Source organism: Erinaceus europaeus, chromosome 20 (genome assembly GCF_950295315.1).
Source record: "Erinaceus europaeus chromosome 20, mEriEur2.1, whole genome shotgun sequence".
In the NCBI taxonomy this organism is placed as follows: domain Eukaryota; kingdom Metazoa; phylum Chordata; class Mammalia; order Eulipotyphla; family Erinaceidae; genus Erinaceus; species Erinaceus europaeus.
The window spans coordinates 44,648,563-44,672,779 of NC_080181.1; the positions used below are offsets into that span (position 1 = coordinate 44,648,563).

Here is a 24,217-nt window from a genome sequence, read left to right on the forward strand (position 1 = left end):
TTAAATAAATATTTAAAAAAAAAGCAGAAACACAGAGTAAGGTGAAAGAAGCAGGAATTTCCACAAAAGGACCCCATACCTGTACACAGAGACTTGGCATGTGGCAGAGAGGAAGGAAAAGGATGGAGAATTGACATGTGGAATTAAGAGCAAACTTTCTGTATGTCTATACACGCAGACTCATTAATTATTTCACTCCTTTCACAAATTAAAGAAATTAGGACTTCCAGAGGCAGGGCTATGGAGCAACAGTAGCTGTGTTTCTCTCTTCTTCTCTCCCAGGTCAACTAGAAATACCAAAGGAGACCATCTGGGACTGCAACAAGGCAGGACGAGAATAACTTCAAGAACCCACCAAATCACCGTGAGTGCAAACACGTGTGGCTCATGGACAGAGAGGAGCCTAGGGAGAGATTAAGTGGCTGGTAATAGTCCAGCAGTTTACCAGTTGAGACATCACCTCCAGTTTGTTTCACCAACAAGGGGGGATGGCTGAAGAGAGGAGAGGACTCCCCTAAGACTCACCAAATGCAACTGTGAGTCTCCATTTCTACTGCCCTCAGAATCTGGAGCAGCAGCAGGGGGGCCTGTGCTGACACCAGGGGACAGAGAACTAACAAGGAAACTCAGGAGAAGATCTATACCTTGGTGGCCTAGTGGTGGGGCTGTGAGAGTCTCTTTCATAACCACTGGATTATCTCTGCCCCACCCTGCTTTATCTCTTGGTCAGGAGTCAGTGACTATGCTAAGAAGCCTACTTATACTTTAAAGTCCCTCAGGCTCCCACAGTCAACAGGGAAGAAAAAAGAACAAAAGAAGCTTTTAAGCCACTGTGCTCCATCTCAGGGATTAAAATACTATTGAATCAACTGTCAATTTCCACAACTGTGAACCCTTTAATTACGTTACATAAGACACAAGTCAATCCAGGCAATAGTGATCAGGAATTTGAAAAGTACTGAGAGAGGGGCTTCATAACATATTATATAAAATGGTTAAACCAACAAGAAGAAATATTGGAGAAATGAACCAGGAAAACAGTCCAGCTAAAAGCTCCCAAAAGGGTGAAGCACAAAATAATGAGGTCAACATCCAAACACTAGTTAAGGAAATAATCACAGGAGTGAGTAAAGAGTTTGAAAGAATTGTCATCAGAAATGCAGAAACAACAAATGAGACTCTGGAAGAAAACACTGATTATCTCAAGGTTATTAGAGAGTTGAAAGCTGAAATAGCTAAGCTAAGAACACAACTAGCTGAACAAGCTAAAGCAGTACCAGAAAAGGGTAACAAAATAGATGAACTCCAAAAAACAGTAGAGGGGAGAGAGAATAGAATCAATGAGGCTGAAGACAGAATTAGCAAGATCAAGGAAAACTAAAAAAGAAGTAAGAGATCTCCAAAAGAGATTAAGAGATACTGAAAACAACAACAGAGATCTATGGGATGACTTCAAAAGAAATAATACATGCATTATTGGCTTACCAGAGGAAGAGGGGAGAAAAGCACTCTTCAGGACATAATAGCTGAGAATTTCTCTAGTCTAGACAACATACAAGTTAAAGAAATTAAAGCAACTTAAATTCAAATAATAGAACTATAAAATTTTTAGAAGAAAGTGTAAGGACCTATCTTTATAACTTTGGAGGAAAGAATGTTCAGTGAGTATTCAGAGTTTACTAAGTTTCATATATGAGGAATCACCTACTTGTGAAAATTTGTTTTTAAATGTTTAATATAACTTTTATTACTGATTTAATAATGGTTTAGAAGACTATAAGATTTCAGGGGCACAGCTCCACACTATACATACCACCAAAGTCTTGTGTCCCCTCCATCCTACCCCCATAAACACCATGATCCTAAGAGTCTTACACTTTGGTTTGTAACAGTTTGTTTACTTTTGTTTTGGTTTTATTTTTTGTTCTCAATTTCCTGTATACCACATATGAGCAGAACCATTTGGTAGATGTCCTTACCTCCTTACTTATTTCACAGAGCATAATCACCTCCAGTTCAATTTTGTCCTGAAGGACATATATCATCTTTTTCATTACTGAGTATTATTTTATTTTTTAAATTTTTATTTATAAAATGAAAATATTGACAAGACCATAGGATAAGAGTGGTACAATTCCATACAATTACCACCACCAGAACTCTGTATCCTATTCCCTCCCTTGATAGCTTTTCTATTCTTTATTTCTCTGTGAGTATGGATCCAGGATCATTATGGAGTGCAGAAGATGGAAGGTCTGGCTTCTGTAACTTCTTCTCCACTTAACATGGGTGTTGGCAGGTCAATTTTTATAATCTTATTTATGAGAGGAGAGAAAGAGAACCAAATATTACTCTAATACATGTGCTGCCAGGGATTGAGCTAGGGAACTCATGCATGAAAGTCTAATTGCAGAGTAATATTCTATGGAGTATAGATCCCATACAATTTTTTCTTTTTGCCACCAGTGTCATTGCTAGGGCTTAGTACAAGCACCATTCCTGGTGGCCATTTTTTCTTTTTCTTTTTTCTTCCTATTTTAGTGATAGGACTAGAGAGAAATTGAGAGAGGAGGGGAGATAGAGGGAGAGAGAAAAATAGACACCTATAGACCTGCTTCACCACTCCTGCAGCTTACTACCCACCCATGCAGGTGGGGAGTTTGGGATCAAATCTGGGACCTTGTATAAGGTAATACCCTTGTGCATGGTAATATGTGCACTTAACTGGGTGTGGTGATACTGCCTGGGTTTTGATCACTTCTTTATTCAATCATTTATGGGTGGGATTTAGGCTGTTTCCACCCATTGGCTTTTGTGAATAATGCTGCTATGAACATAGGGGTACATATTTCCCTCTGAGTGTCCTTTGGATAGATACCTAGGATAAAATATTTCTATCTTCATTTGTTTGAGGACTCTCCAAACTGTTTTCTATAGGGCTGTACCAGCTTGTACCAACAGTGGGCCAACACTCCTTTCTCCTTACATCCTCTCCAGCACTTGTCACTCTTTAAATGACAACACAGCTGTTTTTTCTGTGCTCATGCTCAGGCATGTGCAGACTGACATGAGGTTCAATGGCCTGGCATGTGTGTTTCCCTTCCGAAGTGGGCCAAGGTTGCCCTCTGCTTATTACAACTTTCATTCAAGTGTCATCTCCCAGGCCTAGTCAGAGTCACATATTTTGTTTGTGCTTTTGGTGGGTAATTTCACTGTTAAAATGGATCATGTGGTGCTATGTTCTCATCCAAAGCTCTTGAACTCTGGAGGTCTATGACAGGCCTTACAGAGACAGTTCATGTGCTGGACAGATCAGCTTCCTTTAGGCATGAATCAGAATGTTGTGAACCTGACTTCAGTGTGAATGAATTCACCATATATATTCAATTAGATGTGCCCTTCCCTCCCCTCCCCTCCCCTCCCCTTCCCTTCCCTTCCCTTCTTCTCTCTTTCCCTCCCTCCCTTCTTCCCTCTCTCCTTCCCTCCCTCTCTCTTTTTCCAGCAGGGTTACCACTGGGGCTCAGTGCCTGCACAACTTACCTGCTCCTGGTGGACTTTTTTCCCTTTTTGTTTGTTTCTTTAACAGAGGGTGACAGAGAGAAGGAGAGACACTGCAGCACAGGGGCTTAAGTGGTGTCTTTTTTTTATCGTCACCAGTGTTATTTCTGGGGCTTAGTGCCTGCAGAACGAATACACTGCTCCTGTATTTATTTATTTATTAATCTTTTGATAGAACAGAGAGGAAATGAGGGGTGAGAGATAGGGAGAAAGAAAAAAGAGAAACCTGGAGCCCAGCTTTACAACTCCTGAAATTTCCCCCTGTAGGTGGGGACTAGGAGCTTAAACCCAGGTGTGCTCAACCAGGTGTGCCACTGCCCAACATATTTGTTGTTGTTGTTGTTTATTTGTTTTGGTTTGTAGCAATTCTGTTTTGGTCATCTCTGGGATGTCACTACTCACAGCTAATGCTTTCAGATAGGGGTAGGGTGGGGGTGGGGGAACCACAGTCCAGAAGCTTCCTTCACTGCTGTGGGGGCTGGGCTGCAACCTGAGTCAGGCACATGGCAAAGCAACACCCCAGCCAAGTGAGCCATCTCGTCAGCCCTGAACTTGGTGTTTTCAAATAGACACACAAAGAAAGCAAAAGTCTGTATTGATCAAATGATGAAAAATGTATTCAGAGGCTCACAGGAAGGCGGCCCTCACTTCCCACTGGGAGTAATGACTCAGTGTTCACTAATACAATGCTCATGGCAACTTTACAGGACATAACTACTGTGGATAGTGCGCTTTGACTGGATTTGTGAGAAGACACAGAAAGCATCTACAAGGGGAAAGATGGATAGTCAGCGATATCAAAATGTCAAGACTTCTATAAGGAAAGTTGGCAACTTGCAAATAATCGATGAACTGTAAGGAAAGGCTGGTAGAACACAAGAGGGAGAGAGGATCTGAGCTGAGAAGTGCAGGCATGCAATGTCGTATTACACTCCACTTGACTGTGTCACCCGCATACTGTGCTTCTCATAAATGGAGTTTGGGGGCTACCCTGCCTCCAGCAAGTCTATTTTATTTTTACTCCAGCCACCATTTTATTCCCACCAGCATATGCTTTATGTTGCCTGGTGCTCTGCATTTAAGTAAAGTCTGTACATGGTTCTTTTTCTTTTTTTTGACCATCAGGGGTATTGCTGGCGCTTAGCTGCCTACATGGCTCCACCATTCCTGGTGACCACTTTTGGGAGGTACCTCTACCTTAGAGAGAGGGGTGGAAGGAGAAACCCTTGCAGTTCACTCCACTGTTTGTGAGCCTTCCCCCTTCCCTGAGGACTTGAACCTAGGTCTTAGTGCATGTGTTGGACTTGGAGGATGTGGAGAAATGGGAACACTGAGGCAATGCTGATGGGAGAGCAGCCTGGCATTCTGGCAGTACCTCGTCAAGGGGAAGAGACTCAAGTCTCCAGATATAACTGTCCTCCTCCTCCTCCTCCAAGTGGCCCCTGGAGGAACACTGACACAGATCTTAGTGCATGGTAACACATGCACTCTGCTGAGTGCACCCCTCCCCACCATTAGTATATTGCTTTTTTTCCCCCCTGCCACCAGTCGGGCTCAGTGCCAGCACTACAAATCCACTGCTTCCAATGGCTTTTTTTTAATTGAATAGGACAGACAAAAACTGAGAGGGGAGCAGGTGATAGAGAGGGAGAGAGAAAGAGACACTTGTAGACCTACTTCACCACTCTGAAGTGTCCCCCTGCAGGTAAGGAGTGGGGCTCTAACCTGTGTCCTTGTGCACGGTAATGAGTGCACTTAACTGAGTGTGCCACTGCCTGGATCCAACATTGCTTTTTTTAATACACAGTGCCACTGCACACTCACCAGACTACAGCCTGTATAGACATAACTTCTCTGTGTGCCAGGAAACCAAAAATGTGTGTGCCTTACTGCATTCTAAATATTCACTTCATTGTGATGATCTAGAACTGAATCTGTGATGCCTCTAGAGTGTACCTATATAAGAAACCTTCCAAAATAAAAAGCAGCCCAGTATAAAGGCAGCCACAGATATGAGCAGGGAATTCACTGATGCCCTGGATGTGTGACAGTGTGGAGTCCTCTGCAGTCAGGGAGGCGGAGATGACACAATGAGATACTGTGTCCCTCCTCTTGCAATGGCAGAAACAGAAGACTTGGAGGATGTGGAGAAATGGGAACACTGAGGCAATGCTGGTGGGAGAGCAGCCTGGCATTCTGGCAGTACCTCGTCAAGGAGAAGAGACTCAAGTCCCCAGATGTAACTATTCTCCTCTTTCTCCTCCAAGTGGCCCCTGGAGAAACACTGACACAGGTGTCTAGGGAGAAAGAAGGGTCCAGGCTGCAATGGAAATGACTTTGGGGGCCTTCGAGTTTCCATCAGTGTGAGAAGGATGAAGAAATGTCAGCATCGCCATACTGTGGAAGATGATTACAGAAGCAGAGAAAATGGACGGGAGTTCACACACAAATATGCACGGGCGGCTTTCACCAACTATATTCCACTTGGAAGGAATAAGTCACTGTGACAAACAGCAATTGGGGCGAGAAAGGTGATTTCACTGAATTGATGACATTTTCTCTTCTAGCACAGAGGACTGGCACATGGGCGTTAACATTATGATTTTCCAGATCACTGTGTGTATCTCAAATTTGCCTAGTAAAATGTCAATAAAAAGAATCATGTAAGTTTTTGCTATGCCCTCTCTATCCCTCTCTCTCTCTCCTCTCCCTCTTTCTTTTCCTCGTGTCCTAATTTGCGAATGTTCTCAGTTTTCTTGAATAAAGTTTGAAGTGCCTGAAAAAAAAAAGAATGCTCTACAGTGTTAAAAATAGAGGCAAAGAGCCAGCAAGGTCGCTCATCTGGAAGGTTCACCTGCTTTGTTGTGAGCATGACCTAGGTCCCAGCCTGGCTCCCACTGTACAAGACAAGTGTCGGGGCTATGAGGTCTCTCCCACCCTCTCGCTCTCTCTCTCTTTCTCTCTCTCTCTCTCATTGGCCAAGATAAATCCTGGAAATGACAAAACAAAATTAAAACACAAAAACAACTTTCACAATGCTCAGGTATAACTTATATAATGGAAACTATCCAGTAAGTTCCTCCTTCCTCCCTTCCCTCCTCAATGGGGTGTTGGGCTGGCAAAAAGCTCAAGCAGTGTACTGCTCTGTCATGTGCTCAGGTTGAAGCCCAATCCCACTGCATTTCAGGATGCTTTGGTGTTGCGATTTATTTTACTCACTATCTGCTTCTTTGTCTCTAAAAACAAAATCACAAGGAAATAAACACACTCATCCAAAAAGATCCATGTACACCTATGTTCATAATAACACAATTTGTAATAACCTAAACCTGGAAACAATCCAGGTGTCCAACAACAGATGAGTGGCTAAGAAATTTGTGGTATATATACACAGTGGAATACTAAGCTTTTAAAAATTGTGAATTCACCTTCTTCACCTCATCTTGGATGGTGCTTGAAGGGATCATGATAAGGGAGATAAGCCAGAAAGAGAAGGATGAATATGGGGTGATCTCACTCACTGACAGAAGTTGAAAAACAAGAACAGAAAGGGAAAACATAAAGTAAAACACAGACCACGTTTGGTGTATTGCACCAAAGCAAATGACTGGGAAGGATGGGGGAAAGGGAGCTTTCAGTTCCTGATACAAAATGATGGTCCTAATTTGGCGGTGAGAGTGTTTTGCATCGTGAGGAGATGAGAAATTGTACCCATCTGCCAACAACTGTCCTGTAAACCATTAACATATCAATAAAAAATAAAAAAAAATCAATGGAGTGTTGAGGGTAAGTCCTAAGGTTGACAGTATAAAACTCTCCTCTGAATAACTGTGGGAACATGTCATCACTCCAAATTCAGGAGTCTACACTCAACCACTCTTAATGTTATAATTTCTTGAATAAATGCCCAGATAACATAAAAATAGATGGTGGGGAAAGATAACACATTTTTTCAGCCAAATGCCAAACTACAGATATTTTATTGGCAATGACTAGTTTTTAGGTGTTTTATATACTAATAAAGCAATTCTGAAACTTGAATGGAATATAAAAACATGTGTGTGGGGGGGGTTGTAGTGGGGTACCAACCAGTACAGGGCAAAACTGTATTCTGAAGACACAGCGCTTCAGATAAAGCCCAAGTTCATAGCAAGCACCTGTCAAAGGGCCATAACCCAAATATGTAAAGAGCTCACTAAACTCAGCAATAAAAACAAAACAAAAAAAACAGGTAAGTGCAGGTGGTGCAAAGTACAAGGACCAGCTCAAGCCCCAGGCTCCCCACCTGCAGGGGAGTTGCTTCACAAGCAGTGAAGCAGGTCTGCAGGTGTCTATCTTTCTCTCCCCCTCTCTGTCTTCCTCTCCCCTCTCCATTTCTCTCTGTCCTACCCAACAATGATGACAACAATAATAACTACAACAATAAAACAACAAGGGCAACAAAAGAGAATAAATAAATACATTTTTAAAAAGTTTTAAAAACAAAAACAAACAAACAAAAAACCAGGGTGTCAGGTAGTAACGCAGCAGGTTAAGCTCAGGTGGTACAAAGCACAAGGACCGGCATAAGGATCCTGGTTCAAGCCCCCAGCTCCCCACCTGCAGGGGAGTCGCTTCACAGGTGGTGAAGCAGGTCAGAAGGTGTCTATCTTTCTCTTCCCCCTCCTCTCTCCATTTCTTTCTGTCCTATATGTTGTAACGACAACATCAACAACAACAATAATAATACCTACAACAATGAAAAAACAACAAGGGAAACAAAAGGGAAAACAAACAAATAAATAAATATTAAAAAAATAAAAAACAAACAAACAGGTAGTCCTGTTACAAAAGAGGAGAGGTCATGGACAGAATCTTCTCTAAAAAAGGGATCCAGATGGTCAACAGGCAAATAAAAAATGCTCCCAGTCATTGATAATCAGAGAAATGTAAAGGAAGACAACAATGAGACACCACCTCATACCGTGAGAATGTCATACTTGACACAGGACAGAAACAACAAGTGCTGATGAGGACGTGAGGAAAGAGGAACTGCTCCGCACTGCTGATGGAAGTGTATATTGATCCAACCTTTGTGGAAAACAGTCTGGAGATTTGTCAGGACACTAGAAATGGACCTACTCTATGGCCTGGAGATTTATCCAAAGAAAGAAAATACACCCACTGAAAGATATGTATGCATACCTATATTGCATAGCAGCAAAGTTTGTCATTGCCTAAATTAAAAGTAATTCAGATGCCCAATGACAGTTGAGTGACTGAGCAAGTTGTGGTAGATGTACACAATGGAATACTACTTGGCTGTTAAAAAGGATGAACTCTTCTCTTTTGCCTCATTTTGGATGGATCTTGAAGGAAACATGTTAAGTGAGATAAGTCAAAAGGAGAAGGACAAATACTGGATGATCTCATTTGTAGGTGGAACTTAAGAAACAATGACAGAAAGGGAAGATACAAGGTAGGAGGTTCCAGGTGGGAGCCTACTTGCTGAGGACCTGAGGTGTCAGGGAGAAAGGGCACAATGGCCCTCTGAATGAGGGAGACGAAGAGAGTGAAGCTGACATGATGGAAAACCAAGTATATCATCTGCACAGGGGACACCCACATACAGGAAATCCCAGGAATCACCCCAACCAATCAGGAGGAAGAACAATGCACCCCGTTTTCCCAGAATTCCATGTCCTAGGGGGATGAGATCCCAGAGAGACACCCCTTCAGGGAAAAGGAGTTTACATATCACATGATGTGGATGGAGCCTTGAAGGAGACAGAGCTCAGTGAGTGCTAAGAGCAGGAAGTCACCAGAAGGTCAAGGAAACTGCTCAAGGGGGAGTCGGGCTGTAGCGCAGCAGGTTAAGCGCACATGGCGCAAAGCACAAGGACTGGCGTAAGGATCCCGGTTCAAACCCCGGCTCCCCACCTGCAGGGGAGTCGCTTCACAGGCGGTGAAGCAGGTCTGCAGGTGTCTGTCTTTCTCTCCTCCTCTCTCCATTTCTCTCTGTCCTATCCAACAACGACAATAACTACAACAATAAAACAACAAGGGCAACAAAAGGGAATAAATAAAATTTGAAAAAAGGAAACTGCTCAAGGTATTTCCCTTATTTTCATTTCAATGATTTACAAGGAAAAATATATCAAAGAAAGGAAAAAAGAAAGGCAAGGAATTGGCTCATTCTAAAGGCATGCACTTTACCGCGAGGGAGGCCCTAGGTTTGAACCAGAGTACCTCTTGGATGTACCATAGAAGCTTCTTCGTTGCAGGTGCTCCCATGTGGCTGGCCTGGGGCTGGCACTCAGGTCCTCACACATGGTAACATGTGCACTTTATTGGGGAGCCACCTACTGGCCCCTCTGTCTTTCAAAGATGTGCTTTATTGGGCTATTGGAAAAGTCATGACACAATTTTGCATAGAAAATCATAGAGAAGATACATTGTGACTTTCCCAACAGCCCACTATTCCATGAGAGAAGGGGGAGGGGTGCCAAAAAACTAATCCAGGCATCTTCCCTAGTTCCTCTCATCCCATTCACCCCACTACACCCAATGTAGCTCCTGGGCTCCCTGGGATAGGAGGGAAGAGGAGGGGATGGGAGAGGAAGAGAGGGAGAGAAAAGAAAGAGGAGAAAAAGAGAAGATAAAGAAAGGAAAGAGAGAAGAGAGACACCACAGCTCTATTTTATCGCCTGCTCGCCCAGGTGTTGTCCATGATGCTCTCGTGCAACACAGGGCTTTGAACCAGGGATTCTATATGCATGGGAAGCCACATGCTCTACCGGGTGAGCTATCTTCCAGCCCCTACAGAACTACTTTTTTTTCTCTCTCTCTTTTAAATTTTTTGCCTCCAGGGTTATTGGTGCGGCTCCACGGCTCATGGAGGCCATTTTTCCCATTCTGTTGCCCTTGTTGTTGTTACTGGATAAAACAGAGAGAAATCAAGAGAGGAGGGGAAGAGAAGACAGACACACAGAGAGAAAAATAGACACCTGCAGAACTACTTCACTGCTTGTGAAGCAATCACCCTGCAGGTGGGGAGCCAGGGTCTTGAACTGGGATCCTTATTCCAGTCCTTGCACTTCACACCACGTGCACTTAACCCGCTGCGCTACCACCTGGCCCCCAAATCTCTGTATTTGTAATGAATTAATTGAATAGCGACAGAAATAGAGTGGGAAGGGAGATATTGAGAAGGAAAGAGACAGAGACAGACACTGCTTCACCATTCATGAACTTGGGTCCTTTCACACACTACCAGGTGCACCATCACCCAGTCCCCGTGTTTACCTTTTTAGCATTGTTAATATGTGTGCTGTTTAAAAGAAAATTTATTATCTTTATTATTTATTGGATAGAGATAGCCAGAAATCGAGAGAGAAGGGGGAGATAGAGCGGGAGAGAGACAGAGAGACACCTGCAGCCCTGTTTCACCACTTGCAAAGCTTTCCCTCTGCAGGTGGAGACCAGTGGCTCAAACCTGGGTCCTTGAGCATTGTAACATGTGCGTCATCCAGGTGCGCCACCACCTGGCCCCTCTTTTTAGCATTGTTAAGGATTTACTCAAGGGCCTGGGGAGATAGCTCATCAGGTAAGAGCCCGGCCTTGGCACAAATGTGGTCCAGGCTGGAACCCCGGCACCACATGGAATGCTGCAACACCAGGTTAAGCCTCAAGTTGTGGTGTCCTCCTCCCTTGCCGCCTCCTCTCCCTCCCCCTCCCCTCTCTTTCCCTGCCCAGCCCTCCCCTCCCCTCCCCTCCCCTCTTCTCCCCTGCCCTTGCCTTCCTTTTCCTTGCCTTTCTTTTTACTTTTTTTTTTTTTTCTGCCTCCAGGACGACTGATGGATCTGGGTGTCTGCATCACAAATCCATCGAGAGCAGGGGGCTTTTTTTTTTTTCCTTTGATAGAACAGAGAGAAATTGAGAGGGGCGGGGGAGATGGAGAGGGACCATGACAGAGACATCTGAGAACCTGCCTCACTGCTCATGAAGTATCTTCTCTGCAGGTGGGGAGCTTCAACCCAGGTCTTTGCTCATGGTAATTGTGTGCATTCAACTAGGTGCAATAGCCCCTACTCCTCATGTCTCCCACCTTCCTTCCTTCCTTCCTTCCTTCCTTCCTTCCTTCCTTCCTTCCTTCCTTCCTCTCTCTGTCTCTCTTTCAGTCTTTGAATGAAAAGATGGGCCTGGGGGCAGTGAAATCACACATACATGAAGCCTAGTTCCACAAACACAAACCACAAAAACCCTTGTCAAGATGAAGCAATGAACTTATTTTTCAGCCCTCTGGACTTTTCAGGAAATTGTCCCTTTTATTTATTTATTTATTTTACTTTCTTAGAGACAGAGATAAAGTGTCTTTGAGATCAGGAAGCACAAAAGCTCGAACACGAATTGATTTCTGTAGAGACTTTTATCTCTGTGTCCATAGATAAGGTTTCACAGGTAATCTGGTTTATTCTGACTCAATAAATGAAACCATATGCCTGAAACAAGAAAGAGAAGAAAGAGATCTTTATTCTGTTTAAAACCAAGATTGTTATGTGAGTGAAGATCATAATGACACTGGGATGCATTGGATCGACCTTCCCGTGGTGCATCTCGTGAGTACCCATTCATTGGGGAAACTGACGATCCTTCCTAGCTGACTGAATCCACATGGATCCCAGTGACTTTCAAAGCCAGCAACAAGAAGCTCCTGACAGCTTTCAAGCTTTTGGTCCTGCTCTTCGAGTCCTCCAACTTAATGTTGAGGGGCTGTCCTTTGCCAAATGCGTTCTTATTGGTCAATTGGTAATACAGCATCAGGCAGATGTTATCTGCCTACAAGAAACACATATAGCAGTCGATGAAGCTGCTCAATTCACCATCAGTGGATTTGATTTAATATGCTATAATCTCCATCCTAAACACGGCAGAGCCATCTACGCCAAATCGTGTCTTGTGGACGTTTACCACACGGCCTCTTTGACCTTCTACGACTCCATTACTATTGGAACTATTCAGCTCGTCAACGTATATAAGCCTCCCAGTGCCTCATGGGATAATGAGGTCCTGCCTCGCCCGAATCACCCATTTACGTTGGAGACTTTAATAGTCATCACCAAGACTGGGGATATTCCTCCACTCGTGCTGACGGCTCTATCTTAGCCGACTGGGCTTCAGCGAATGACCTCTCCCTATTATATGATCCCAAACAGCCAGGCTCTTTTCACAGTACTAGATGGAATAAAGACTCGTCACCCGACCTGTGCTGGATTAGCACAGTCAACGGCCAAACCTTTCCCGCTATGAGACAAGTTCTCAAGATCTTCCCACACAGTCATCACCGCCCAGCTATCATCCACATTCGTCTCCAGCTCCCACTGATTCTGTGCTCGGAGAAACTAAGATGGAACTTTCGGAAAGCAAACTGGTGTCTGTTCAGTGATCTTACCAACAAATCTATTCCTGCAATTCCAAATAACTCTATCCCCTCTGAAGATTCCTACAGGCGCTTCCGCCAAGCCATCTTCAAAGGAGCTTCCCAAGCCATTCCTCGTGGGAGACGTGCTAACTATACGCCTTGTCTTGATGCTGAATGCGAGCAACTACTAAAGCAGTATGATGTGTCGGGCTGACCATCTCATTGCCTCCCTGGATGTAGCACGCCAAGCCCGCTGGCAACAACTCACGGAAAGTCTGAACTTCAGCCACTCAAGTAGGAAGGCCTGGAAGCTTCTTCACAGACTGGGTGCCCCGGTAGCCAACCCCCTCCCGTCTCCCATCCTCCTGTATCTCCAAACTCAGTGGCCAGTCACCTAACTCAAGTTGGACGTGCTAAGATCGACCCAGTCTGGAAAAGAGAAATTTCCCATGAGTGGTCATCCCACTTCCGGTTATCTTGTCCATCTCCAAAACTCTCTCCCTTTACACTGTCTGAACTGGAAGATGCTTTGAAGAGGGTTAAACTGGGAACAGCTGCTGGCTATGATAACATCACCCCAGAACTCATTCTTAACCTGGGTCCCGCGGCAAAGAAGTGGCTCGCTTCATTCCTGTCCCACATCTTGGAATCTGAGTCTATGCCCAAAGTTTGGCATCGTGCGAAGATTATAGCGGTTTTGAAACCAAAGAAAGACCCAACACTGGCCGCCAGCTACAGACCAATTTCTCTCCTCTCCATGTGTTACAAACTCCTTGGGAGGCTGCTTCTGTCATGTATTTCTCATCTTACAGAGAAATTCCTATCACCCGCCCAAGCTGGTTTCCACCCAGGAAGATCTACCTGCAAACAAGCCCTGGCCCTCTCAACTTACATTGAGAATGGATTCCAGAAGAATTTAAAGACGGCTGCTGTCTTTGTTGATCTCACAGCAGCCTATGACACGGTCTGGCACCGTGGTCTCCTAGTCAAGATCTCAAGATGCCTGCCTCCATGGGTGGCCAACACTATATCGTTTCTTCTCCAAAACAGAAGATTCCGGGTGCATCTGGGTGACAAGTCTAGCAGATGGAGACTTGTCTCAAGTGGCCTCTCCCAGGGCTCTGTTCTGGCTCCTATGCTATTTAATATTTGCATCAATGACCTCCCAGAAACTTCTTCAAGGAAGTTCATCTACACCGATGACATCTGCTGTGCAACTCAGGCATCCAAGTTCGACATTCTCGAGGAAACACTCACGAAAGACATGTCTCTGATATCTGATTACTGTAAAAAATGGTGACTAATCCCTAGCACTGCAAAAACGGTATCATCTGTTTTCCATCTACACCATGCCTCGGCCTCACGTGAGCTTAATGTGCAGCTTGGCTATACGAGAATCCGGCATGAAGCCCAGCCAGTCTATCTTGGCGTTACTCTCGATCGTACTCTGTCATTTCACGAACATCTCATAAAAACTGCAGCAAAGGTGGGCGTGAGGAATAACATCATTGCAAGACTGGCCAGCTCCTCATGGGGCGCGAGCGCTTCCACACTACGATCATCATCTCTGGCATTATGCTATTCCACTGCAGAATACTGTGCCCCAGTATGGTTCCGTAGCCCCCATGTCCACTTGGTCGATTCCAAATTATATTCCTCCATGAGGATAATTTCTGGAACCATCCGTTCCACCCCGGTTCCATGACTGCCAGTTCTTAGCAACATCGCCCCGCCAGATATTCGTCGGGATGCGGCATCATCTAAGTTCATTTCCCACGTCTACGCTCGACCGGACCTGCCAATATACGCGGATATCTTCGCCCACCCTGTCCAACGCTTGACGTCTTGTCACCCAATCTGGTCCCCTATGCCTACACTGAACTTCTCTGTTCCAGACTCTTGGAAACAGAGTTGGCATTCAGCTGAGGTCAAGAACAAACACCTCATCACAGACCCCTGCAAGCATCAACCCGGCTTTGACCTAGCACGTTATGAGTGGGCCCTCCTCAATCGCTATCGAACAGGCCATGGCCGGTGCGCCGCTATGTTCCATCGCTGGGGAGCCAGAGACGACCCGAACTGCCCCTGCGGCTACAGACTATGACCCACATAGTCAACGACTGCCACCTCTCCAGATTCCAAGGAGGTCTCGAAACTTTACATCAGGCTCAACCTGACGCTGTTGACTGGCTACGGAAGAAGGGCAAACGCTAGAAGAAGAAGAAATAATGACACTGTGAGGGACAGGAGAGAATTAAAGCTGGCACAGAGAGAAGACTACCAGCCTATGAGAAAGCATATTTCACCAGTTAGCAACCATGCTGGATTTGGTAACCTTTCCAATCCTCTGTTAATGCTGATCAGAAAATTTGCCACAATCTTGGGCTGGCTGTGACTTGGCAAATACAACTATTAAACTACCCAAATTATCTAGCTTTTGGTTATTTGATATTGAAAGGGGGGGGAGAGGAGAGAGAGAGGACACATCATTCTGGCACATGTGCTGCAGTGACTTGAACTTGGAACCTTATACTTGAGAGTCCAATGCGTTACCCACTGTGCCACTTCCAGGCTTCTTATTCTAGCTTGTCTCTTACAAAAGCTTAGACATGCTTTTCCCAGGAGAGGAGAGTCTGTCGACCTCTCTGCCCAGTGCTTTGGGAGGGCAGAAACAGTATGGGATGCCCATGAACAGGTACCATCATGGAAAAGCAGAGACTTGTGTCCTGCACGATGAAGTGCACTGCAGAGCCCAGCCAACCACCGGGACTTTGTTTAGGGGCCCTGAAATCACCCCCCTTAACTCCTCCTGGGCTACTGTCTTCCCACCCACACTACCACAGCTCCACCCCAGGGCAACAGAAGCTCTACCCCTGCAATCCTGGGACTTACATAGCAAAAAGACCTTGTGAGGTCCTTCATCCCCTTTGCCCTTTGTCCTTTGCCCTGCCCTCCACCTGGCAGGGTAGAGCAGACTTTGCAGGCAGAGACACTGTGCTTTGGAAGTCCTCTCTGGAGAGAGTTTTACTGCTTTGGGGGGGGGGTCACTGTTAAGAGCCAGAGAATCTGACAGGGATGGTGGTTAGGAAGGGCAGAAAAGAGGGGGCTTCAGGGTCCCCAAAGCACTGAGAATTTCTCTGAGAGAGGAGGGGTCAGTGTCCTCCACATATTCTGATTTCCAAATAGATTTGTCCTGAGTCAGGATGTGGCATGTACCTGCTCGGACTGCTGGGAATGTGTAAGGGCAGGGGAAGTGACAGAGGAAGGCAGCAAGATAAGTAAGTGGTTCCCCTAATCTCATGAAGTCAGTGTCAGCTCAATCAAGTACAACTGAAATCAAAGGTGCTTTGAGTTCTTAGCCAATTACACAGGAGTCCCCTGGGACAAAAGTGTTCATGAGAAACAGCATTGATAACTCTTTACCAGAGATGGAAATTTTGACCTTGAGTACTGCTAATCAGATAGCGAGAGGCTCAAGTCAGATTCTTAACTGGTGACCAAGAGAGGCCAATCAAAGCAGCATTTCCCTTTGCTTGTTCCTTTGCTAAGGTCAAGAACACTTTCTAGCTAAACAGAGGGGCTCCCAAAGGTGCCAGACAGAGAGAAAGAGTTAGAAGAGAGACACCACAGCACTGTGTTACCACTTGTGAGGCTTCTCCCTTGTAGATATTCCTCTGTGGTGCCTGGGGGCTCGAACCCAGGTCATAGAACTAGCAAAGTGTGCACTCTACAGGGTGGGGTAGACCCTAATTTGCTATTAATGAAATACTTTATATTAAAAAAAATCCACAACATATCAAACATGGATAAAACCTTAGACTAAGAGCTTTTTTAAATAGGAGTATGTGAGGGGCCAGGTGGTGGCACACCTGGTTGAGTGCACATGTTAAATGGAATACTCTACAGGAATTCCAAGAGAGAATGTGGCATGTCATCTATAGACTTTAAAGGAAAGGGGGTGGAGGAGATCTGTGAGCCTCAAGAATTCTAAACCCTGGGGAAATATTATTAGACATTACAAGTAATGATTCCAAATTCTGCTTAGGATACAGAAAGCTACAGAGGAGTACTTCCAGGCCTCACAGAGGCTGACCTGGCTGAGCACACATGTCACACCATGTGTGAGGACCCAGGTTCGAGCCCTTGATCCCCACCTGCAGTGGGCAAATATCATGAGTTGTGACACGTGTGCTCAACCAGGTGCACCACCACCTGGCACTATATCATGAGTTGTGAAGAAGTGCTGCAGGTATCTTTCCTTCTGTCTCTCTCTCTCTCTCTCTTTGTTTTTCACCCTTTATCAGAAAGAAAGAAAGAAAGAAAGAAAGAAAGAAAGAAAGAAAGAAAGAAAGAAAGGAGGAAGAGGAAAAAGATGGGGAGTTGTGGTGGTGGGAATTGTGTGGAGTTGTACCCCTCTAATCCTATGGTTTTTGTCAGTGTTTCCTTTTTATAAATAAAAATTATATTTAAAAAATAAAAAGAAAGTAATAGAGAATCCACCAGGAATGGTGGAGCCCTGCAGGCACTAAGCCCCAGAGATAACCATAGTGGCAAAAAAAATAAATAAATAAAAGCACTACTGTCACTATAACAAAAAGACAATGGATAGAGACAACTCACAACCCAAGTTGACCTGTTAGAATGCTGAGATGGCAGGTTGAAAACCCAGACCCCCCAGGAAAGACAGATGCCTCCAGAGAAACAGGGGTACCTGCTCACTTGTGGAAGGTGCTACCAGGCAATAGCTCATGCAGGGAATAGGACCCGCCTGCCAGATCACAGAGGTGACCCAGTGATAAGGAATAGTCCAGTGGAAATGCCAGGGTGAGGGTCACAAAAATGATGCTGGTGATGATGGGCCATCAGGAGACTGGACGGTCTCCTGGGAGAGCGTCCAGTGTGAGTGATCTTGGGAATGCAAGGCTGGCTCACCACCCCCACTGCCAATCAATGTAGCCCGCCAGACTGGCAAATGGGAGAAGCTGTATATATACAGCTAAGTAGGGGCAGCAAAAGGCTCTGACAAATCCAACATTCACTTGGGATTTGAAAACTCTCAGAAAATGAAATGGAAGAAATTCACATCCCCTCTATATGGGAATCCACAAAAATCTTAGAATTAATATTCTATTTAATCCTTAAAATCAAGAACAGGGCATGGTCAGCTTCTCCTCTTCTATCAAACTGAAGAGTCAGTTGGTGTGATAAGGGAAAGAGAGAGAGAGAGAGAGAGAGAGAGAGAGAGAGAGGGAAAAGAGAAGAGAAGAGAAGAGAAGAGAAGAGAAGAGAAGAGAAAGAGAGAGAATCCAGAGTGGAAAGGGGGGTGTAAATGCACCTTTGTACATTGCACAGCTGTCCACACACACTCTCTGAAGAAGTTGCTAGTCCTGACAAATGAGTTCAGTAAGATCACAAGACACAGATCAGCCACAAGAATCAAATTTCTATAAAGGAGCAATGAATGGGAGAGAACTTAAGAGTAAAGGACAGTTATGGAGTACATAAGGTGAAACCTGGACTGGCTGTGGGATATTGCACGAAAGCAAAGGACTCTGGAGAAGGAGGGGAAGGGACAGGATGAAGAGGCCATGGGGTCCTGGTGTGTCTCCTAGATGCCAATCAAGGGGAGATGAGAGGCTGTGACTATGTGTAAAAGAATATAATGGGGGCTGGGCGGTAGTGCAGTAGGTTAAGTGCACATGGTGCAAAGCCCACAGTTCGGTGTAAGGATCCCGATTCAAGTCCCTGGCTCCCCACTTACAGGGGGTGTCGCTTCACAAGTGGTGAAGCAGGTCTGCAGGTGTCTGTCTTTCTCTCCCCCTCTCTGTCTTCCCCTTCTCTCTTGATTTCTCTCTGTCCTATCCAGCAATAACAATAATAGCAACAAGGACAACAAAAAGGGGAAAGATATACCGTAAGCCCTTAAATCCCCCCAATAAAATAAAGGGAATAACATAAATATGATGAAAAATGTGTTAAGATCAGGTCAGCAAAACAGCTCACTTGGATAGTGTTGTTTTTTTGTTTGTTTGTTTGTTTGTTTTTACCATGTACTTGACTCCAATTTGAACCCAGGCTCCAATGCAATGAAGAGAACTTTGGTGCTGTGGTCTCTCTCTTTCTCTCTTCCTCTGTTCTATCTAAAAAACGTGTTCAGATCCATGTCTAAGCACTGATAAGACAGAAACACTGATGACTGCTCAAAACATAAGTAAATGAATGTGTCCATTCTCTTCTGACTGACAGGCAGATTCAATGCAATCTCAATCCCAATTCCAGCAGTTCTGTAGAAATGAATCAGCTAGTTCCACAAGTTGTGTGGGAAGGCAAAGGAACTAGGGCAGCCAAGCCAATTTTGGAAGACAAACAAGCTGGAGGAGAGCAGGAAACAGATTCACTCCAATCATCTTCAGTCTTCTTTTGCTCAGATGAACCCCCCCCCTCCATTTCTGTTCTCCCAAAGGTACTGCTGAAATTTTAGGCTGTCAGTAGGGTGTAGGCGGGAAGGCAGGCTGGCAAGGTCCTTCTATACCAGCAGTTCCCACCTCAAAGCAAATCCTGTCTTTGCTGAAGCCTGAGCCACCAGCTACGATAACCTTCAGCTCCACATAAACTTTTTTTTTGGCTCCCAGGGTTACTGCTGGGACTCAGTGTCTACATGACTCTTCACCATTCTTTTTTTTCTTTGAATAGAGGATAAGAGAGGAACAGAGAGATACACGCAGCACTGCTCCAACATGTGAGGCACTCTCCCTGCAGGTGGGGACCAGGGGCTTGAACTTGGGTCCTTGTGTATGAAGATATGTATATTTTACCATGTTCACCACCACCCAGCCCCAATTTTATTTGTTTTAACTATTTAATTCTCTGTGACCTTTCCTCTGCTTTGGACTCTTATCATTGTCCTGGGAAATATGAACACTCACGGGGATGAGTTATTCAAGGCCTCCCAGCCTTGACCTGAACTCAGGGTCTTCATGTCCTTCACAAAGCTGCCCACAGTCTTCTTCTCAGGCGTCTAGTATAGCGGTTCTGAGTGGGGATGGGACCGCCTTGCCAGAGGTTGACACCATTCACTCTTCCAAAACCATCACAGTCCCAGCAACAGTCACATCTTCAGGTGCTTGAGGCTACTGAAAACGGAATCTGGGCTGGCTGGATCTGGTCTGGCCACACTGGCTCCAGGTATCAGGAACCCCAAGGTTCTGGGGAAGCAGGCCAAACACCCATGGAGGTAGGAGTAAGAGGCAACATAATTGACACTTTGGAGAAGCCACCAGAACACAAGGTCACTTGGAGGCACCAGCTCTGTCTGCAGGCAGAACCTGTGCTATGTAAGCCCCAGGGCCTCTTGTCCTGGGAAGAAAAGGCACTGGACTTGAGGTGATGCAGGAGCTGTCAGAACGGTGTCTCTGAGGGGACACTGCCAGCCCAGCAGGGCAGTGAAACACCACGGCTGGACACAGGCAGTGGTGCTGAGCAACCCCAGGGCACAGTCAGACAGAAAGGGCTGAGCTGTAAGCACTACCATCTGGATCTCACTCTGGGGTTTGCTGACCTTGGTCTTGAGAATCCAGGTAGCCCCCACCCTGGTCTCTGTTGCCTAACTTTGTACCTCCTAGCTTTTGTGCCAGCTGCTTCCACATGCCAAAGCTAGTAGGCAGCTCACCCAGACCAGGTGGCCCTTCTTGTCATGGTGCAGTGGAGGGCTAACCCCATTTGAAACGGGGCCTCCTGGGGAGTCTCCAGCTTCCCCATATTCTATGTCCTTACACATGTACCTCTGAGCTCTCTGTCTTCTCTAAACACAAGTTAAGCACTTTGATCACAGCCATGTCTTTCAAGACAGGTGCCAAAGCACTTCCATTCAGGTAAATGAAGATAAGGATTGGGTTCACTGGGCTATGCAGTTTTTGCTCTCCTTTTTTCTTTTTTCTTTTTTTGTTCTTTCTGCACCTGTATGAACTATCCTCTCCTAGCAGACTCATTATTTATTTACATTCAGATAGGGGGTAAGAGACGTAGAGGAAAGAGACAGAAAGGAGAGACACCACAGAATTGCTCCACCACTCCTGAAGCTTCCCCTGCATGGATGCTCCCAGGTGGTGACCAGGGGCTTGAAGCTGGGTCCTCGTGTATGGTGAAGCGTGTGCTTTACTGGGTAAGCTATCTCTGGGCCTCCCATATTTGCATTTTTAAGAGCTAAAATTGGGTCTCAGGGGGCAAACAGACAACAACAACAATAAAACCATAAAAGCGAGAAAAAGACATTTTTCTTTATCACCATTAGACAAAATCAGAGACTTTCTACAAGAATAGTTTACCATAGGAGATAGCAATATTATTCCCCTCCAAGATGATTTTTATAAGAAATTAACTTATTTATTTTAGTGAAAAAGAGCTACAGAGAGACCTGAGAGCACTGTTCAGCTCTGGCTTATGGTGGTGCTGGGGCTTGAACCTGGGACCTCAGAGCCTCAAGCACGAAGGTCTTATACCAGAACCATTATGCTGTTTTCCCTAGCGCCCCCACCCATGTCTTTTAAAAAGACAAAATAAATACCCATCTGTTCCCTGAGAGTAGACCAGCAAAAGTCTCCCTCCCAAAGTTCTCTAAAGAGATGTCCCCTCTTGCATGTGACCTACCCAAGTGGGCTCAGGACCAGGAGGAAGCGAGGGGTGAAGGGTCTCCCTGGAGTGTCTGGAAGGGGGAAATGGGGTGGGGGGAGGGAGTGTATGAGCCCCTCAAGGTCACCTTCAAGGTCAGCCGCACAGCATTGCAGTCCTCCTGCAGCGGGTTCAGCTTCAGCGTCTCTCCCAGATTGCTGCAGCCTGACGACTGGTGCTGCATCTCACAGCACACGCAGACCTCGACGCTGTCAAACTTAATCTAGACGGGAGACACAGACAGAACTCACCATTAACAACACACATGGAAGGGACACTTGGACGCGGCTGGCCCTGAGCTGCCCACATGGCTGTTACTGAGTCCAGAAGCAAATGTAGTGGCTGCGGGCAGAGAGCGTTACACAGAAACGCCAAGAGGAATGAACTGACATTCTGCCTTGAAAGCAATTTTAAAAGATAATACAGTCATAGAAACTGAAGCTTACTGTGGTATATATACACAATGGAATACTATGCAGCTATCAAGAACAATGAACCCACCTTCTCTGACCCATCTTGGACAGAGCTAGAAGGAATTATGTTAAGTGAACTAAGTCAGAAAGATAAAGATGAGTATGGGATGATCCCACTCATCAACAGAAGCTGACTTAGAAGATCTGAAAGGGAAACTAAAAGCAGGACCTGATCAAATTGTAAGTAGGGCACCAAAGTAAAAACCCAGTGGTGAGGGGTAGACATGTAGCTTCCTGGGCCAGTGGGGGGTGGGAGTGGGTGGGAGGGATGGGTCACAGTCCTTTGGTGGTGGGAATGGTGTTTATGTACACTCCTAGCAAAATGTAGACATATAAATCAGTAGTTAATTAATATGAGAGGGGGAAATCAATTGTATGTCTCAAAGTTTCTCAAAACACAAACTGAATCTTTTTAATATATAGGCTATGTATTTGATATACGGACTCTCTCAAAAGCCTAGACCAAGTAGATTAGAAGCTTCCAATAGCACAGCTATATACAAGATACTGGGTACTGTACAGCAAACCATAACAAAGGGACTTTTCAAAGTTAACCCAATTAACAAATAATGTGATGATAATATTAACTATTGATTGTCTTTTTGAACCCTAAGACAGCAGGAACCTCACATCTTCACTATAGAGCCCCTACTTCCCCCAGTCCTGGAACCCTTGGATAGGGCCCACTTTCCCGTATACATCTCCCAATCCAAACCAAATAATATTGCATCCGCCAATCACAACCTAACCAAAGCAACGACTGCCATCTCAACATGCTTCACCTCAGACTGTATCCAGAGACTTCACGTGTGGAATGACAACCCTTCAGCTTCATTACTCGGGTTCCAGATGCCACCAGGATGCTGGCTAGGCTTCCCTGGATTGAAGACCCCACCAATGTGTCCTGGAGCTCAGCTTCCCCAGAGACACACCCTACTAGGGAAAGAGAGAGGCAGACTGGGGGTATGGACCGACCAGTCAACGCCCATGTTCAGCGGGGAAGCAACTACAGAAGCCAGACCTTCTACCTTCTGCAACCCTCAACGACCCTGGGTCCATGCTCCCAGAGGGATAGAGAATGGGAAAGCTACCATGGGAGGGAGTGGGTTATGGGGATCGGGTGGTGGGAATTGTGTGGAGTTGTACCCCTCCTACCTTATGCTTTTGTTCACTAATCCTTTCTTAAATAAAAAATTAAAAAAAAAAAAGAAACTGAAGCTTACATTGCACAGAACAGATGCGTTGCCGTGAAATCAAAGTAAATGCATGGAAAAGTATTCATATTCTGTTAGACGTGGCCCTGTGGCATCTTTCGTCCTGAAGCTAGAAAACTCCTATTCCCCAATCAAAACCCATCTCTGGTTGCATCCTGCAGCCTTGTCTGGTTTTCCCTCTTATGGAGCTGTTGACTTCTCTGCTGAGCAAATCTTGTGTGGACGTGTTTCTGAGGACTGTCACGTCTGCCACCATAGGAGCCAGCATTTACTAAATGCTGAATAAATAAAAGCAGAGGGGGGAAACTAAAAGACCATGGAAAGAGATAGTGCAATCTGGGCATATTTTTAAAAGCTGAGCTTAAGGAGGAGACCCGAGGAGTGTGCCTGATTCCCACCTGCAGCCTGTAGTGGAACCTTCTAGACCAGGCTCCAGAAAGGGGAAGTAATGTCTGCATTCCACCAGGAGCACAGGCATTCCCATCTCTTTGCTTGCTCCTCTGTTACTAATTGAGTTCATCCTTAGTGGGCATATGTACACACACACACACACACACACAGAGAGAGAGAGAGAGAGAGAGAGAGAGAGAGAGAGAGAGAGAGAGAGAGAGAGAAGAGAGAGAGAGAGAGAGAGAGTTTTTGCCCACAAATATGGATTCCCTAAAAAGTAAAGTTAAAAAAAAGAGATGATCACAGATTGAATGTGTAGTCCAGGGTTGGTAAGATAGCTCACCTACACAGTGCACCTGCTTTGCCAGGGTCAAGCCTGACCCCCACCGCTCTGGAGGGAGCTTCTGTACTGTGGTGTCTCTCCCTCTCTCTCTTTCTCCTTCTGTTTCAGTCTATCCGAAAAAGTCAGCCTGGAGCAGTGAATCCCCAACAATGACAACTGGCTGTAGGGCCTG

General features: G+C 45.4%; 1 protein-coding gene across 3 annotated transcripts in view; it reads right to left on the bottom strand.

The window, feature by feature from the left end:
• Positions 1-24,217, bottom strand: part of ENTREP2 (endosomal transmembrane epsin interactor 2) — a 353,123-nt gene that overhangs the window by 37,705 nt on the left and 291,201 nt on the right. For 2 of the 3 annotated variants that reach the window (XM_016185083.2, XM_060179289.1), the window contains exon 4: positions 21,714-21,848. The exons of the other annotated variant lie outside the window; for it this stretch is intronic. In XM_016185083.2, the coding sequence (XP_016040569.2) occupies positions 21,714-21,848 (135 nt within the window). The remainder of the gene's footprint in view (positions 1-21,713; positions 21,849-24,217) is intronic. 3 annotated transcript variants of the gene reach the window in all.